The sequence below is a fragment of the Littorina saxatilis genome, linkage group LG3 (genome assembly GCF_037325665.1).
Source record: "Littorina saxatilis isolate snail1 linkage group LG3, US_GU_Lsax_2.0, whole genome shotgun sequence".
NCBI lineage: Eukaryota > Metazoa > Mollusca > Gastropoda > Littorinimorpha > Littorinidae > Littorina > Littorina saxatilis.
This window is the reverse complement of record NC_090247.1, coordinates 40769625-40787148: the sequence shown is the minus strand read 5'-3', so window position 1 is coordinate 40787148 and position 17524 is coordinate 40769625. Positions and strand designations below refer to the sequence as shown.

Here is a 17524-nt window from a genome sequence, read left to right as displayed (position 1 = left end):
CGTATAGAATGGGGGCGTCCTCGCCCCCATAATTATCTTTGCCTCGACTGACGCAAAGCACGTGCATTCACCGTAAAGCGTGTGCACCCCGCCTCTTCTCTTCGCGTGTTGCACGAGCGCCGAAACTCCACTGGTCGTCTCGGTAAAATGCAAGGTGTGTAGCTCAACTGGAAATAAGCTCCAATAGATCTGCATTGCACGCTGGGTCCTCGACTGAGTTTGTGTGCTTTTACGGAGAGGTGAAAGAGCAAATTTTTGAAAAAGAACACTTGACTCATACGGTTGTGTTCTAAATAAGCTCCAGTTTTCTGTGTACCTCTAGACAGTTTCTTGAGTGTGTGTTGCTACGGAGCTCTTGGCGAGAGGGCAAACTTAGAAAACAACACTGGTTTGCCTGGAAAGACTACTTAAAAAACTAAATTTACGCGACTTCGGAGCAGATACTGTTGAAGCATCTCTGCTTGGACCATGTACACTAAAAGTGAGTGCTGGAACAGTTGACTAACAGATCGGCAGGACACTGTCGCGGAATGCTGAAATAAAGGACCGCTGCAGTGGGAGTATCTGTCACCGACACCGCGTCTGTGAAAAACACCGGGTATGATTCAAAGCTTTTAATTTTATATGAACAAATATATAAAGAAAATTTTGAAGGTACCGTAAACTACATTGTAAGCATCCATCCCCCCCTCCCCCCCCCCCCCCCCCCCCATGCACCAATTTCGCTCATAAGTAGGGAGTGGACGTTTACTAGGTACTGTACCCTGCGCAGAATATGTTCTTCATGAAAAATAGCAGCATTTGATCACTTTGTATGAGAATGATAGTAGGATTTGTTCAGTCTGTGCAAAAATGTCTTAACCCTCTATGTTCCTTTTTCTGTGACACAGACACGTTCGTGTGTGTGTGTGTGTGTGTGTGTGCAAGTGCCTCGCCAGAATGGAACATGGAAACTAACCACAACAATCCCTTTGTCTCATAGTTTTAGAACAAATGCTTATATTATCGCAGATGAAAATGATGACGCCAAGATCTGCTTCGTATATTAAGCGTTTTGGGCAACAGCGCGTGTGTCTGAACAAAAGTCATAATCTTGCACACACTGAAATATCATATGTGTAGTTAGTTCAAAAGTCATCTAGCAAAATCGGGGAAGGGCGCAGGGGAGTCGTAAGACACGCGTCAAACACAACGTATTAAAAAAACCAGTCCGTTCACTCGATCTCTTTAAATCCCCCAAGAGACCTCTTAAAGGTCCTTGTCTACATTTTTATACCGAAATCGCCATTTGACCATTAAAATGCAGAGTCTATTATCTACAAATATCAACAATACACCCCCTTTCGATCAGGAAAGACGAAGCCAGTGTAGCCGTTTGAAAATTCATTGTAGTATTCCAGCGTAGTACTCATAGTAGGATATCCTTATTTGGAAAATGCCAAGCGCAAAACTCCTCTCAAATTTCGTGCGTTTAAAAAAAAGCGTGGACAGCGCTCCAGTGTCAAACTGTTGCTGCACTTGCCGTTTGGGCGTGGCTATAAGCATAGTGACATGAATTTGATTGGTCAGTATTTTTAGGCAAAGCACATGTTCTCAGCAAACAGAAAACAAAATATTGGAAGCGTGAGTCACGCTACCCAAAAATAAAATCTTTTTTTACATATATTTTTTTTCTATAACTTTTTTCCCCATGGTTCATTCATCATCTGACATAACTTTTTAGCGAAATCTAACCATACGATTATTGAAAAAAAGCAAAAATGTAGACGACCACCTTTAAACCTTAGATGAGTCTCTCAAATCTTCGTCCACTTTTCATATGGCTATCATACTGCTGTGGCAAAAATATGAACTCAACGGTATGACTGCATTGCAGCATCTTGTCATTATTCACTCGAATGATATTTCTGTATTTTGTGAAGAGGTTTAGAATCAACTATAAACTGTTTGTTGACTCCTTTGGAAGAAATGTGGGGGTAGGCGTTTACAAGGTACTATACCCTATAGCCTACACAGTTTTTGACCAAAGTAGATGGTTTACGTTTGCTCGATACTGCATGGGCGTTTACACAGTGGTTTACTGTATATGCACACGGACGTTTTACACAGTTTCTCAGAAAGTGGTTTTCTTTAAATTCTTAAAGCAATCATGCTCTCAAGACGAAGAGAAATACCGTAAAATCCCAAGCAAACGCCCAGTATCTAGCAAACGCCCACCCCCCACTTTTGGCCAAAAGTTGTGCAGAGGGGTCACTACCTAGCAAACGCCCACCCCTTTTTTGCTTTAAAAATAATTTGTTTTAAGGCATTCGGCCTCCATTATCTACGGCTTGGACGATAGAGAAAAATAAGAAAAGCAAAAGCTGGAGTCCAGTCTGGACGAAACTGCTATCAAGAACGCAGAATTGATTTTTTCTGAGTTTTTTTTAGCCGTAAGCGCCATGTTCATCGGAGCAGGAAACTCTTCCAGAGTGAGGCCCCTTTGTTGGTTTCACTACGGCCGCATTGTGAACAGCAGTTACTGAGAAATTCGAAATGAGAAATGGCGCTTACGGCTAAAAAAAAAAAAACTCAGAAAAAATCAATTCTGCGTTCTTGATAGCAGTTTCGTCCAGACTGGACTCCAGCTTTTGCTTTTCTTATTTTTCTCTATCGTCCAAGCCCATAAAATCGAACAAGGCGGATTGCGTTTGGATTTCCCTCTTTCAGATGACTGAGATTGCCCCCCTTGAATCGTTCCGTGTCAAGGCCAGTTGTACTGGCCGTGTGTTCAAGATGTTTGGATCGCTGCTAGCGCTGTACATACGTGTATTCTAAACTATAGCCCAGAGGTTTGTTATTAATGATACTAAAAGAGGTATTCGAATTGGAATATAATCCCGCATGAAACTTTTGAATATTTTTTGTTGTTGAAAGTTTGCTACATATACAGTGACTTTATCTTCTTCTTTCTTTTTTTAAGATCATTTTTCTCTGGAAGTAACCAGTCAATTCTTCTACCAGAAAGTTACGAAACACGAAGAAAGTCCAAACTTTCCCTTGTTCTATAATCTTCGCTAGGTTTAAAATAAAAATAAACAAGTCGCGTAAGGCGAAATTACTACATTTAGTCAAGCTGTGGAACTCACAGAATGAAACTGAACGCACTGCATTTTTTCACAATGACCGTAGTCCGCCGCTTGTGCATAACAGAGTGAAACTGACGAGCCTGTTCAGCGCGGTAGTGGTTTCGCTCTGCTGCATAGCACGCTTTTCTGTACCTCTCTTCGTTTTAACATTAACATTCTGAGCGTGTTTTTAATCCAAACATATCATATCTATGTTTTTGGAATCAGGAACCGACAAGTAATAAGATGAAATTGTTTTTAAATCGATTTCGGAAATTTAATTTGGATCATAATTTTTATATTTTTAATTTTTAGAGCTTGTTTTTAATCCAAATATAACATATTTATATGTTTTTGGAATCAGGAAATGATGTAGAATAAGATGAACGTAAATTTGGATCGTTTTATATAAAAAAAAAATTATTACAATTTTCAGATTCTTAATGACCAAAGTCATAAATTAATTTTTAAGCCACCAAGCTGAAATGCTATACCGAAGTCCGGCCTTCGTCGAAGATTGCTTTACAAAAATTTCAATCAATTTGATTGAAAAATGAGGGTGTGACAGTGCCGCCTCAACTTTTACAAAAAGCCGGATATGACGTCATCAAAAGTATTTATCGAAAAAAAGAAAAAAACGTCCGGGGATATCATTCCCAGGAACTCTCATGTCAAATTTCATAAAGATCGGTCCAGTAGTTTGGTCTGAATCGCTCTACACACCCACACGCAGACACACACACACACACACACACACATATACACACACCACACACACACACACACACACACACATACACACACACACACACACACACACACATACACCACGACCCTCGTCTCGATTCCCCCTCTATGTTAAAACATTTAGTCAAAACTTGACTAAATGTAATAAGAGAAAAGAGACAAAAACAACACCCTAAGATACCCTTCAATGAAACGGAAAAAACACCCGCAAATAATCATAACAGGTGATGTGAAAAAAAATAGCCCACACTCACAAACAAGAAAGGGGGGGGGGAGAGGAGGGGGGAGGGGGGGCTATTTCGACTTGCACACTTTTCGTCTCCTTTTGTCGTGCCGAGCTAAATTTACTACATCGCCTTTTTATCACGAGCTATTCTTGTCTGTATCCTTTTCGGTCGTAAGACGATATGCGATACTGACGTGTCGGGCCGCTTTTCGCATTTTTGTCTGCGCGCGCAATGTTTGGACAACTCGAAGAAGCTGGGACGGGGATTCCAGTCGCGCCTTACCCATCGACGATCGCTGTCAGAGCACAAATGAGTTTTCACCCTCGGGCTTTTTTGTGTGGGGGGAAGAAAAGGACAATCGAGGGAAAGGGCAAAGTTTTGGGGTGGTCCTCCTTTGGCCTAACAGAACGAGGGTGTTTGTTTCCAAGCCTGACAAGATTGGCATTTAGTTTTGGGTGCATCTTTATCTGCATCGTTGCAGGGTCGTGATGTTGAAAAGTGTTGGATGGTAGATGTTTTCAGTGTCTTGCGTAACAAGTGACGAAGGAGGAGAAGAAGAGGGTAGGCGGGAGGGACTGTGCCGGGGGTGGGTGAGAGAGAATGTCACCAGGGAATTAAATGTGTGCTTGTTTGTCAGTATAGATGCCGCAATTTACCTCTCTTCTTTTGTTGTATTTGTTCCTTTTTTATATTCTTTGTTTTACATTTCTAATAAGGGTATAAGTGATTTTCTGACCTCGACATAACATGAAATAATAATTCCTTTCCAGATGTACATATTTATAACCACATTTAGTATACGCTTAGCTTGTTGTGTGGTAACACATGCTCATTATCGTATAAATGTACATGTCACCCTGTATTTTCTGAATAAATTTTGTTTAAACCAATTTACCTCCTGAAGCCTGAGTATGAATTAATTGGTTGACGTCGAATTCACGAAGTCTAGTCCAGTCGAGTCACGAAGCTGGCTGCACGAAGCTTTGGCATTGAATTTTCAGTAAAAAGACTTCGCGAAGTCGACCGTTCGGGCTCAGTCAAGTAATCCGACAGCATTAGGGGTTAAATAGACTACTGGGGCAAACAAATCGTTTCAAATTGGTACCAAAAGTTATAGTATTTGGGTTTCTTCAGTTTATGATGTTTGATACTTTGACCAAAGAGTGTATCCCTACGGAAAGAGGGAGCACTGCCTTCTTTGCACCACTCGCGATAGTGAAGCCAGCTGCCGGCCCCGCCCGTATAATAATAATAGCGTTACGGCTTGACCGAGTAAACGTTGCCCCGGAGCAAGGAGGAATAGAAGAGTGACGGACTGTTTTTGTTTTCGGCTGCTAAGATAACTATCAAAAAGACTGTTATATTTGTTTTTGTGAAGATAACAGACTGGTCGTCCTGTTTCCGGCATGTGAAAACTATTTTACAGGCGCTCATGCAGTATTTGAAGAGATACAGACAGCAAAAAAGACTATAAATGCATACAGAAACTCACAGACCTATCTTCATACATTTGCTTTATGAACATATTATTAGTGAATCTATTGAAAGTAATAGGATTTGTCAGTTCTCTACACATTCTTTACAGCAATGAAAATCAGTTATATATATATCTCTCTCTCTCTCTCTCTCTCTCTCTCTCTCTCTCTCTCTCTCTCTCTCTCTCTCTCTCTCTCTCTCTCTCTCTCTCTCTCTCTTATAAACATAACATATATTTCTGTGTTATATATAGTGTTCAAACATTGTCAAAACAAAATCTAAATGCATCTTGAAATATCTTATTGGTTGCTTGACATTTTATTTCTGTCATTTATACTGTATTTAACTTCTATTTAACTTTATTTATTCTTGTAATGGTGTTACCTCTCAATGGGCGAGGGCCGGATGAAAAACAAGTCGCGTAAGGCGAAAATACAATATTTAGTCAAGTAGCTGCCATTTTTCAGCAAGACCGTATACTCGTAGCATCGTCAGTCCACCGCTCATGGCAAAGGCAGTGAAATTGACAAGAAGAGCGGGGTAGTAGTTGCGCTAAGAAGGATAGCACGCTTTTCTGTACCTCTCTTTGTTTTAACTTTCTGAGCGTGTTTTTAATCCAAACATATCATATCTATATGTTTTTGGAATCAGGAACCGACAAGGAATAAGATGAAAGTGTTTTTAAATTGATTTGGACAATTTAATTTTGATAATAATTTTTATATATTTAATTTTCAGAGCTTGTTTTTAATCCGAATATAACATATTTATATGTTTTTGGAATCAGCAAATGATGGAAAATAAGATAAACGTACATTTGGATCGTTTTATAAATTTTTATTTTTTTTTACAATTTTCCGATTTTTAATGACCAAAGTCATTAATTAATTTTTAAGCCACCAAGCTGAAATGCAATACCGAACCCCGGGCTTTGTCGAAGATTACTTGACCAAAATTTGAACCAATTTGGTTGAAAAATGAGGGCGTGACAGTGCCGCCTCAACTTTCACGAAAAGCCGGATATGACGTCATCAAAGACATTTATCAAAAAAATGAAAAAAACGTATGGGGATTTCATACCCAGGAACTCTCATGTCAAATTTCATAAAGATCGGTCCAGTAGTTTAGTCTGAATCGCTCTACACACACACACACACAGACACACAGACACACACACACACACACACACGCACATACACCACGACCCTCGTTTCGATTCCCCCTCGATGTTAAAATATTTAGTCAAAACTTGACTAAATATAAAAACCCGCCATGTATACTTTGCTTATTCCGTCATCCTCAAAAAATAAATTTAATTTCAAAATTAAATTTCGCTTCAAAAATTAATTTCATATTCAATTTAATTAATTTAATTTTCTCTCCCTCTCTATCTCTCTCTCTCTCTCTCTGTCGGTCGTCGGTCTGTCTGTCTGTCTGTCTCTCTCTCTCAGTCTCTCTCTCTCAGTCTCTCTCTCTCTCTCTCTCTCTCTCTCTCTCTCTCTCTCTCTCTTTCAATCTATCTCTGTGTGTCTAGTTCTGTTTGTTTGTCTTGTTTCATTTTGTTGTCTCAGTCTCTCAGTGTTAACCTCTTGCTCAAAAGCACAACGAAATTGCGCTGGTTTGGTGTGATGATACAAGACAAACCGAATTCCTCCAACATTCATTTATACATTTCAATTATAGATTTAATAATTGATCAAATAAGGCGAACAGTACAATCTGCATCCCCATGAAAAGACAAAAAACGGAATCTTTTTTTTTCGAGAATGATAACCATTCTTTCTTTCTTGTTTGTCTTTATCGGGGTACAATAATGAAAACCCTATGTTATTAAAAAAAAAAAAGCAGGTTTGAGCAAAACATGTTAAATTGTCGCAGATTCTTCATAGATTTTTGTATGCGCAATCAATTTGCCTCGAGTAGGATAAGAACGGAAAGGAATGCGTTGCAAGATCTTTAAAAAAAATATATATATAAAAAAAAAATATAAAAAAATCCCTGCGCTTAGAACTGTACCCACGGAATACGCGCGATATAAGCCTCATATTGATTGATTTTACGCGTAGTCGCAAAATCCGCTTGTTGTTTCGCAAAATTTGCGAACAATTCAACCAGTTTTCAGCAACCCTAAAAAGGGTCTCGCGGACATTAAAGTGAACCCGTTTGCACATGATCAACTTGGAGGGGGGGGGGGGGGGGGGCGGTAAAGGGTAGTAAATAGTTTGCATACCTGGCGATAATTAGAACTTGGAAGGATTGCTGTCTCTTTCCGTACTGGGAACAGGCAGTCAAATTCGCTCTCAGACGGGCGCAGTGGCTTGGTGGTAAGACGTCGGCCTCCTTATCGGGATGTTGTGAGTTCGAATCCCGGTCGCTGCCGCCTGTTGGGTTAAGAGTGGAGATTTTTCCGATCTCCCAGGTCAACTTATGTGTAGACCTGCTAGTGACTTAACCCCCTTCGTGTGTACACGCAAGCACAAGACCAAGTGCGCACGAAAAAGATCCTGTAATCCATGTCAGAGTTTGGTGGGTTATAGAAACACGAAAATACCCAGCATGCCTCCCCCGAAATCGGCGTATGCTGCCTGCATGGCGGGGTAAAAACGGTCGTACACGTAAAAATCCACTCGTGCTAAATATGAGTGAACGTGAGAGTTTCAGCCCATGAACGAAGAAGAAGAAGAAGAAGAAGAAGAAGAAATTCGCCCTCAGAAAGATTTCCCGTGGATCTCATTTAAAGGCACACTCGCTCTCGTGAAAACAGTTTAGTGCACCATCTCAGATCTGGCAAAGTCTTTCACGGGATAAGACCATGCCTCCAACGGGTCAGATACCAAGAGTGAACAACCTATGTGCTCTCTGAATTGTTTTCGTGAAAGCCACTAGTGGCGTTTTATGAAATAAATCCATTGAACAAATCCAACTCACCACATGAAGCAGTCAGAGTGTTGATTTTGGTGTGTGACCAAGTGGATTGATGGTCATGTTCATTGGAAAAACCCGGCCAGATTTGAGATGGTGTAAAGGAGTGGGCCTTTAACCACTGTAAACCGTCTTAAGAGTATTTGAGATGGTGTAAAGGAGTGGGCCTTTAACCACTGTAAACCGTCTTAAGAGTATTTAAGATGGTGTAAAGGAGTGGGCCTTTAACCACTGTAAACCGTCTTAAGAGTATTTAAGATGGTGTAAAGGAGTGGGCCTTTAACCACTGTAAACCGTCTTAAGAGTATTTGCAATGCACGAGCATGCTCAATCCAAGTGTAATTTGGACCGAGGAAAAACAAGTGGCACTTCTCCTTAGTACCATTGGAAGCCCTTTAAATTCTAAGTAATATCAGGTGAAGTTGACGAAAGGGTTGAAACCACGAGGCCCTGTGGGCGTTCCCCACAGATGTCGTTGTATTATTAGATTGTAACTGGCTGTGGGAACCACTCTGAACATGTTAAATTAAGGTTTTATGACCTTTAAGGAGGCCGTATTGTGCTGACACTATAGGGACTGAAGAGAAATTCCACTGTGTTTTAAGGGAGTAAGGCACGCTGCAAAGGGTCTTTTAATTTCTATATCATTAGGGTCTAGAGACATAACTAACTGTTCAGAGGAATTTACGCCCACCCCCCCCCCCCCCTATTCCTAATTGAAAGTTAATCTCCCTCAGTCTCTACCCCTCACAGGCCCGCCTCTCTTCCTGCTCCCCCACCCAAAGCGTTATCTTGAATTTTCAGGCGTGAGTTTATGTATCCGTAAAATAACAGTATTAGACTGCCATGCGTGTGTTCACCCGTAAAACGAAAGCAAAAATGCATTAATTGCTACTTTCAACGCGCATCTAATGAAACGGACATAGTACATTACCAACAAATTATATCAGTTTAAGAGTTTGATTTTTTTTCTGAAACAGGTATAGTTATATATAGATAATGAGAGAAATCTACGGATACGGAACACTTTACAGCCTCGGTGATCGGGGCATCCTTTAGAAAATTGTTTGTGGCAAACTTAAAAGCAAAAGACGAAGGAACGCTAACCATAGACAGTCGCCAGTTAGTCACATGAATGTGAATAGTGGTCGATAGATACACTGTTAGTGTCGGAGTCCCGAATCCTGACCTTCATATTTGCACGACAAGAACATTATTTGACACACGTATTACTTCAAATTGTATGTAAGTTGTTCTTGCTGTGCTGTGTATTTATTCCATATTATTTATTATTGAGATAGCGTGCGTGTGTGTGTGTGTGTGTGTGTGTGTGTGTGTGTGTGTGTGTGTGTGTGTGTGTGTGTGTGTGTGTGTGTGTGTGTGTGAGTTAGGCTGACATTCTAGAGAGCCGTGAAATTGATTTATTTCAGTTAACCAGTATTTTACTTTCATTTCCATACAAACTATTTGAGGCGTTTTTTGCTTCACATCTGACAACGATCTAGGAGTTTAGGGCTATTTATTTTTTCTGCAGCTGGCAAACAGATGGAATCGATTCAAGTGTCTTATCACCGGAAACCCATATTTATGTAGTCATCCATTACCTGTAAAGTTATTGCAGTGTGCTAGGTAGGTACAATTTGATAGGCAGTCAGCTGTTTGGTTAGGTAAAGCAACGAAGGTGCAGAGACTTTGAATGTTTTTCTCCTTTGAATTGACGTTTACATGTTAAAAGAAAAGAGCGCACTATAAATGTGTGCACTGTGAACAAATGGCCCGGTGTGCATGTCGCCGCATAGTAACGATAATCCCATTTGGTTTCAGGCATAGGTCAAGAACGATCATCTCATCGGAAAAAGAAAACGTTTGATATAAAGTATTGATTGATTTTTCTCCAATTTTCAGATGAAGAGACCGACCATAGAGAGTGTATCTCAACGAAGCCGCGGATACCGTATTTTCTCGAGTCTCCTGTGACCCGCTTCACGTCGTTCAAGGACGTTTGGAATATTGTTGATGTAGCCGGATTGCTGCAAAAAGATATATTCATTGGAAAAGTGGCATTCCTACGCCAAGGAATGTGCACGTGAGAGTAACGACATTTGAAGGTGAAGGTCTTGGAAGTGCGTGGATCCACCATGTCTCAGCGGAAATTCTCTCAGGCCAAAGTTGTCATCCTCGGCGGACCTGGTGTTGGCAAGACAGGTCAGTCCTGGTTTGTGTGTGTGTGTGTGTGTGTGTGTGTGTGTGTGTGAGGATGCTCTGTTTAACATTGTGGTATCCCAAGGTGACAGCAAAAGTGTGGTAGCAATAAACAAAATTATTTCTATTTGTCCGACCCAAACCCCCTCGTCCCCCGCCCCGTCCCCACCCCGATCACCAGAACAAAGGCGAACAAAGAGAAATGGAAGCTGAAATGAAAACTGATATTTTATCTGGTAAATCTATTTTTAAGCCTACTTGTTAATTACTTGTGATACTGATAGGTAATCCACTCTCCCGAAGGTTTCTTCTCAGAATCATTAATTGATACGACGTGGAGTAATAATACTAACTGGACATTTTTAAGGGCCTAACCTATGGCTCTAGGCCCTTTACAAAAGAACATATAAATACAGAATAGAACAATTAAAAGTACAACCTACATAAAACAAATTAATCATACAGACACAAATCACCACATGTACTGGTCACACAATAATCATATATTATGCAATACACACTATATATATATATACAAACATACACAGCTAACACTCTCAACAATCATAAGTGGCAAAGGAGTGGCATATTACAGTAGTAATCGAGGTGTAAATGGTCTTGGTCTCAGCATATTATCTGCACCTTTTTGGCTGGAGCTCCGAATAGTCTACATATATCGTGCACGCATTGCGCAGAATGAACTAAAACACAAATTTGAGGAAAATAATGAGTTGCTTTCGTCTGTAAGCAGCCAGGCATCCACGACGATCGGCTAACGAGTAAATGCAGCAAAGTAACACAAACATAGAAGGGCGGGAAACTGAAGAAGGCAGAAAAACAAATAGGAAGACAAAAAGACAAAGCTCCAGTGTGTTTCCATCACGTAGGACTCAATGGGTCTCCTGTGTTTCTGCCAGTGCTGTCAGTTGTAATGAGCGTCTTAAATTTGGCTGAAACAGATGGCACACTTCCTAAGCTTTGCTGCCTCTTTTCCCTTCTTTCGTGCCGGAACTCATGCGTTATGGAAATTGATTACCTCGGAAGTCTCGATCAAAGCCAAGCGCGCAGAACACGTTGCAAAAAGGAATGCGGTTTTTAACGTGTTACGTTCAAGAGCGACCTTTGAAAACTGATCAACCGCCGGTTATCTCGAAATTGCTGGACCACGTACCGCGGGCTGCTTTAAGGGATATTCCCCACCCAAAACGACATCAAATCGCCCCAAGAGCTATAAGGCAAACTGTACTGCAGGGTTTGTAAATAATAGATTGAAGGGACGTTAAAACCCAAGAACTAACTTGTACTAACCACACACGAGGAGTAACTTTCATCACTGATACCACTTTACGAAAAATTTAAATCTTAAAGCTGTGCGCACGGAGAGAAGAAACCCAACCAAGGCCGGTTCGTCGCCTTTAACTAATTCACGAGCGAACAGTATACGGGTTGCAATATTTATTCATTTGTTCGCCTCACCTATAGCTAGTGTCATGACTGCTCAAATACATGTAATGTCATACATACAGTGTACATGCAAATCATACAAACGTTTGTGAACGCCGATTTTAACAAAGACATTATATTGTATTGTTGCGTGCCAGTAAGAAGACTGGAATTATTTAATGAAGTGTAGGCATTTTTGTCAGCAATACTTGATTGGCTAGAATTTAAATAAATACTTGCCTTCATATTCTGCGTAAATATCCAAATGTACCATCTTCTTCGTAAAAACTAGAACACGGAGTTCCGGTGATGCTTCACGCAAAAAATAACCCCAAAATAAAAAAAGAAAGAAAAAACAAAAACAAAAAGCAACCATCACAACCGGTGTTTGCGGACTCCGGCATACATCACGCCTAAATTCCCTGACGTTGTTAGCAAGCAATTAAGTCCCGCACGGTTTGGACAGATAAGTGCCTCTAATCAACTTCTATCTGCTGTGTTGAGAGTTAAAGCAGACAAACACCATATCGACCTGCCTGCGTCTGGACCAGAAATAGGCCCTGCTCGGAGTCTCTTCTTTTTACATATATTCCAGGCATTCAAAATGTCGTCTTTTAAAGATGCCGGACATTCAAAATGTCGTCGTTTAAAATTGCTGCGCATCCAATCTGTCGACTTTTAAAGATGCTGGGCTCCAAACATATGGACTTTTAAAGCTAAGCTGCTGGGCTTCCAAAAATACGACTTTTAAAATGGATGGGCTTCCAAAATATCGACTTTTAAAGCTGCTGGGCTTCTAATATATCGACTTATAAAGTTGCTGGACTTCTACTATGTCGACTTTTAAAGCTGCTGGGCTTCCAAAATATCGACTTTTAAAGCTGCTGGGCTTCCAAAATATCGACTTTTAAAGCTGCTGGGCTTCCACAATGTCGACTTATAAAGTTGCTGGGCTTCTACAATGTCGACTTGTAAAGATGATGGGTTCCAAAATGTCGACTTTTGTAAATATTTCCAAGATTCTGTGTATACTTGGGGCATGACACAATCTGAGCATTTATTTTCTCTCTCGCAAGATGAAGTTACGCTACTTGTTGGTGTTTGGTGTTTAGGCACAAGATCTTTTTTCAACGATTTTACTGACTCGGAATCATCAAGTTATACATTTTGAACAAACACAGACACACAGACACGCAGACAGACACACACACATATACAGACACACACAAACACACACACACATGCACACACACACACACCCCCACACACACAAACACACACACACACACACACACACACATCATACCCCATACATCATACATTATACAGATAATATCGGTTTTTGCTACGTTTGAAAGCAAAAATATTTGATGATTCTTGGATGCGACTTTTGAGTACAAGCCTGTCAGCTTGTGCACAGTCCCTAGATCTGTTCTATTTTTGTGAATCACTTATCATTAACTTAAAATACCAATTTCACTTTTTACTAAAATGCAATTTAAATTGATCAAAATATTTTAGACTGTTTGAAATTATTTTTGGGGTTATAATTCCCTCATATTCCCTTAAAAATACCCCTAAGTGAAAACAAATTGTGGAAGAAAGTGTTTGTTTAAGGCAGACAATTTATAAAAGCCATTTAAAAAAACAACCCAGTAAAACTGCATAGAAATATCCTCCAAGAATAAAAACAAATAAGGAATAAAGGTCTCTTCATACGTTGTCTACCTAATTTTCTTGATTGCATTGCTTTAAAGTGGAACTTTTCCCCCAGACATTTTCGTGAATAACATTCAAGGGAGGCAATTTAATATGATAAAAAGAAGGAAACTGTACACATTCAATGGAGTATATCTTTATAACAAGACACGATCCAAACTATATCTTTATTTTAAATAGTTTTAAAATGTGTGTTCTTAAAGTTATGGTAGCCCCAACAAAGTGAAAGTTTGTTTAGTGTTCTGATAGCTTTAGCGCTGAATGTCTTAGGAGACGTCGACCTGGCGATTTCAGTATTTGCATTTTTTTGTTTTTTTGGTGTTTTTTTTGCACTCCGCGCACAGCTAGGGACACAGAGTTGTATTGCTTGGAAATAAGCAAAGCTGAGCAAAAAAACATCAGTGGGAATAACCAGTGGCGTCACCGTGAATACTAACCTCCGATTTGCATGTTTTCGAACGAGAAAAGCCGTGTATGCATTATGCGCCCAATATGATGCCTTTTTCCTTTCAATGTATATATGCAGATCAGATAAAACTAAGAAAGCTATTACGAAAGAAACAAAACCCAACTACTGCCGCTTTAATTGCGCGAAGTTTTTTGTTGTTGTCTTGCTGTACTTTCTCCACCGCCCCGAACCCCGGCCTATCTGTAGTGATGGGTTGTGGTCGTTAATGGACGTGCCCGGAGCGGGTGGGGCGTACTTGGCAGAGCGATCTGATTTGCACCACAGTTCCGGCAAAAGTTCCAGCGCGGAGTGGAACAAGTTCGATGTCTGCGAAGGATAAGGGGCCGACGATTGCATTGATTGTTCCATTTCTTTCCCAGCACCTTCTGTTCACCTTGTCGATCTTGAAGGAAAGGGTATGGAAAGCCAGTTGCGTTGGCACCTTGAGTACACAATTAAAAAAATAAATTAAAAGGGAAAAAAGTGTGGAGTTATTTCCAGAAAAATGTCGAGATCTTTGAAATACTTCATTAGTCTCTTTCATATCAGTGATAAAATGTAGACCAATGACATGTTTGCCCGGAAAAGTTGACATTTTGTTGCATTTGACAGAGATAAGTTGCAAATTGACCATGAGTCGCCGCGGTAATTATCAACATTGATTGGGTCTTTGAGAGTGAATGCTTACAATCGTTGTCCTCGGAAACACAAATCCAAAGCCGCGATGGTTCCACACATCAAACAATCAGCCTGATTGGTTTTTACTTTGACAATCCACGTTTCACCTGAAAGCTCAAACCCATTCACCACCTCGATTTATTGCCTGGGGAACATGACATTTATTTACCAGGTGCTTGTGAATGAAAACTCGTGAAAATGATGACAAAGATAGGTTAATGATTGTAGATAAGCTTTGCCGTGATAATTATGCTGTTGCAGTTTAAATCCCGCAGTGGGGCACTGCGGTTATGAAATTAAAGGCCCCTCCTGTTTTTGGAACCGCAGGAGCTTTCTAGTTTGCTGTTAGGTAGATTTTTGGTTCCTCTTTCCTGTCATGCTCTCTTTTTCTTCATGAATTCTTTTCTTTTTTCTGCCTTCTTGCTCATTCACCTGTATTTTTTCCAAAAATCTCTTCTCTTGCCGCTTGTCTCGCGATTCATGTATAGTTTAATCTGTTAGTGTTCTGATGTAAGTCCAGCAGTAGATAGGTTAAGCCTATTTTAACATACTGGAAACTGGTAATCTTCCAGTAGGTATTAATTTAGTTTTACTAAAGCCTGCTGGGACACAAGTAATGGGTTAGTGCATTTGTAAACAGGAATCGCTTGACAAGTGGCCCCCTTCATCCCCCCCTTCCTCGTCCTGATATGGCTCTGCGTAGTCGGCTGGACGTTAAGCAACAAATAAACAAACAAACAAAATTGCAGTTTAAAAGTGTGTCTGTGTGTGCGTGCGTGTTTGTGCGGTCTTGTTGTGTGTGTGTGTGTGCCAGTGTGTGTGTGTGTGTGTGTGTGTGTGTGTGTGTGTGTGTGTGTGTGTGTGTGTGTGTGTGTGAGAGAGAGGATTGCACAAGATCCCCTTTCAGGGACAACTACACCACCAACAAATACACAGTCATTTTATCTGTTTGCCTTCTTTTGAAAATTATACATCGAGTAGATATGATGCGTTAGTTTTAACTCTGTGTGTGTGTGCGTGTGCGTGTGTGTGTGTGTGTGTGTGACGGAGTGATTGAGTGATTGAGTTTGTGTTATTGTTTGTCTATTTCTTACGGGAGCCTTGACGGCTTCGCCTCTTGTTTACTTTTGTTTCGGGGATGAAAAAGATAAGCAGTGACGTCACTTGCTTCAGCAAGCAGTGACGCCATGACAAGACGTCTGGAATTTTGGAACGTCTTGTCTGTTTCCAGAACATGTAATGAATGTGCAAGTTTTAAACTTCTTCTAGTAATCGGTCCGTTTAGATCTAATTTACTATCCACAAAATGGGAATACCTCTGTCTCGATGCTCGAAGCCAGCGAAGGTGAAACCCGCGGCAACTGATCCTGAACAACGTAAATCTCTGAGAGCCACGGCGTCCGAACCTGGACACGTTGAAAAGCGGACTGACACTGACAGCTGTTCTCACTCAGTCTCTATACAATATGGTGAACCACAGACAAACAACGAGTCCACCAGTGCCCCTGTGGAACGTACTGAATGTGAATTGCCCCGAGCAGGCTCTTTCCTTAACACCGCGGAAAGCGCTGAAGACAGTGAACTGCGAAGAGACAATTCTGTGAGCGCCCCTCGGAAAAAGAAGCATTCTTTCTTGACACAGCCGACGATTTCGCAGCAAGTACTAGGCCCCCTCGGCCGCATTGACGACAAAAGAGGAACTGCGAATGAAGAGTTTATTTCCGTGCTGACCGCGTCCCCGAGCGTAGAGCTGTCCCCGAGCTTCTTGCAGCCCCCGGACGACCAAGACGAGTACGCTCTCTTCCGCCCCATCTTGACAGAGCGACAGGAGGAGCTGCTTTTGGAGTCGTGGAAGATACTGCGACAGGACATGGAGAGGACAGGCGCGCTCGGCTTCCTCGCCCTCTTCGAGGAGCACCCGGAGCAGATCCAATTCTTCGACAAGTTCCGCAAGAAGGAACATCAGTCCATCCGCCCTTGTGCCGCCTTCTGTGAGCACGTGATGCTCGTGGTGACGACTGTGGACAAGGTCTTTGCGCGGCTGAGGGAGCATGATAAAGTGATGCTGCTGCTTCACGGCATCGGAGACATCCACCGGGATTTCGGGATAAGGAGGCGGGACATTCTGTTGTTCGTCCCGTTCTTCGTCAACGCCATCAAGCCGGTGCTCCAACCATGGACGGAGGACCTGGAGCAGGCGTGGAACGCGCACATGACACTGTTGACGCACGTGATCTGTGAGAGGTTGCACCCATGATGGTTGAACGGCAGTGTAGACGGTGCTGTACAGTTTGCCGCGGGTTGATGCGTTGTCACCTGACGTTCGTTGAGAAATTGGATCCTTGACGGCGTACTTGAACAAAGTATGAACTGCTGAAAAATCGTTGCTCCCAAACACACACTCGCAATTATAACACACACAGAAATTGCACTATTGCGACTACTGCCAGCCCCTGGTTTGTCGTGAATTGTAGTTGACAGCTGCCGTCAGATTTATGATCCTCGACAGATACCTATTATCACAACTTGCCATGGCGTGTTTGCAAAAGGGAGAA

General features: G+C 41.3%; 1 protein-coding gene across 1 annotated transcript in view; it reads left to right on the top strand.

Moving 5' to 3' along the window:
- Positions 1–119: 119 nt before the first annotated feature.
- The window catches only part of LOC138962366 (ras-related and estrogen-regulated growth inhibitor-like), a 102324-nt gene continuing 84919 nt past the window's right edge, over positions 120–17524 (top strand). Inside the window, exons 1-2 of the mRNA XM_070334164.1 lie at positions 120–598; positions 10385–10684. Coding sequence (XP_070190265.1) covers positions 10618–10684 — 67 coding nt within the window. The 5' untranslated portion in view covers positions 120–598; positions 10385–10617. The remainder of the gene's footprint in view (positions 599–10384; positions 10685–17524) is intronic.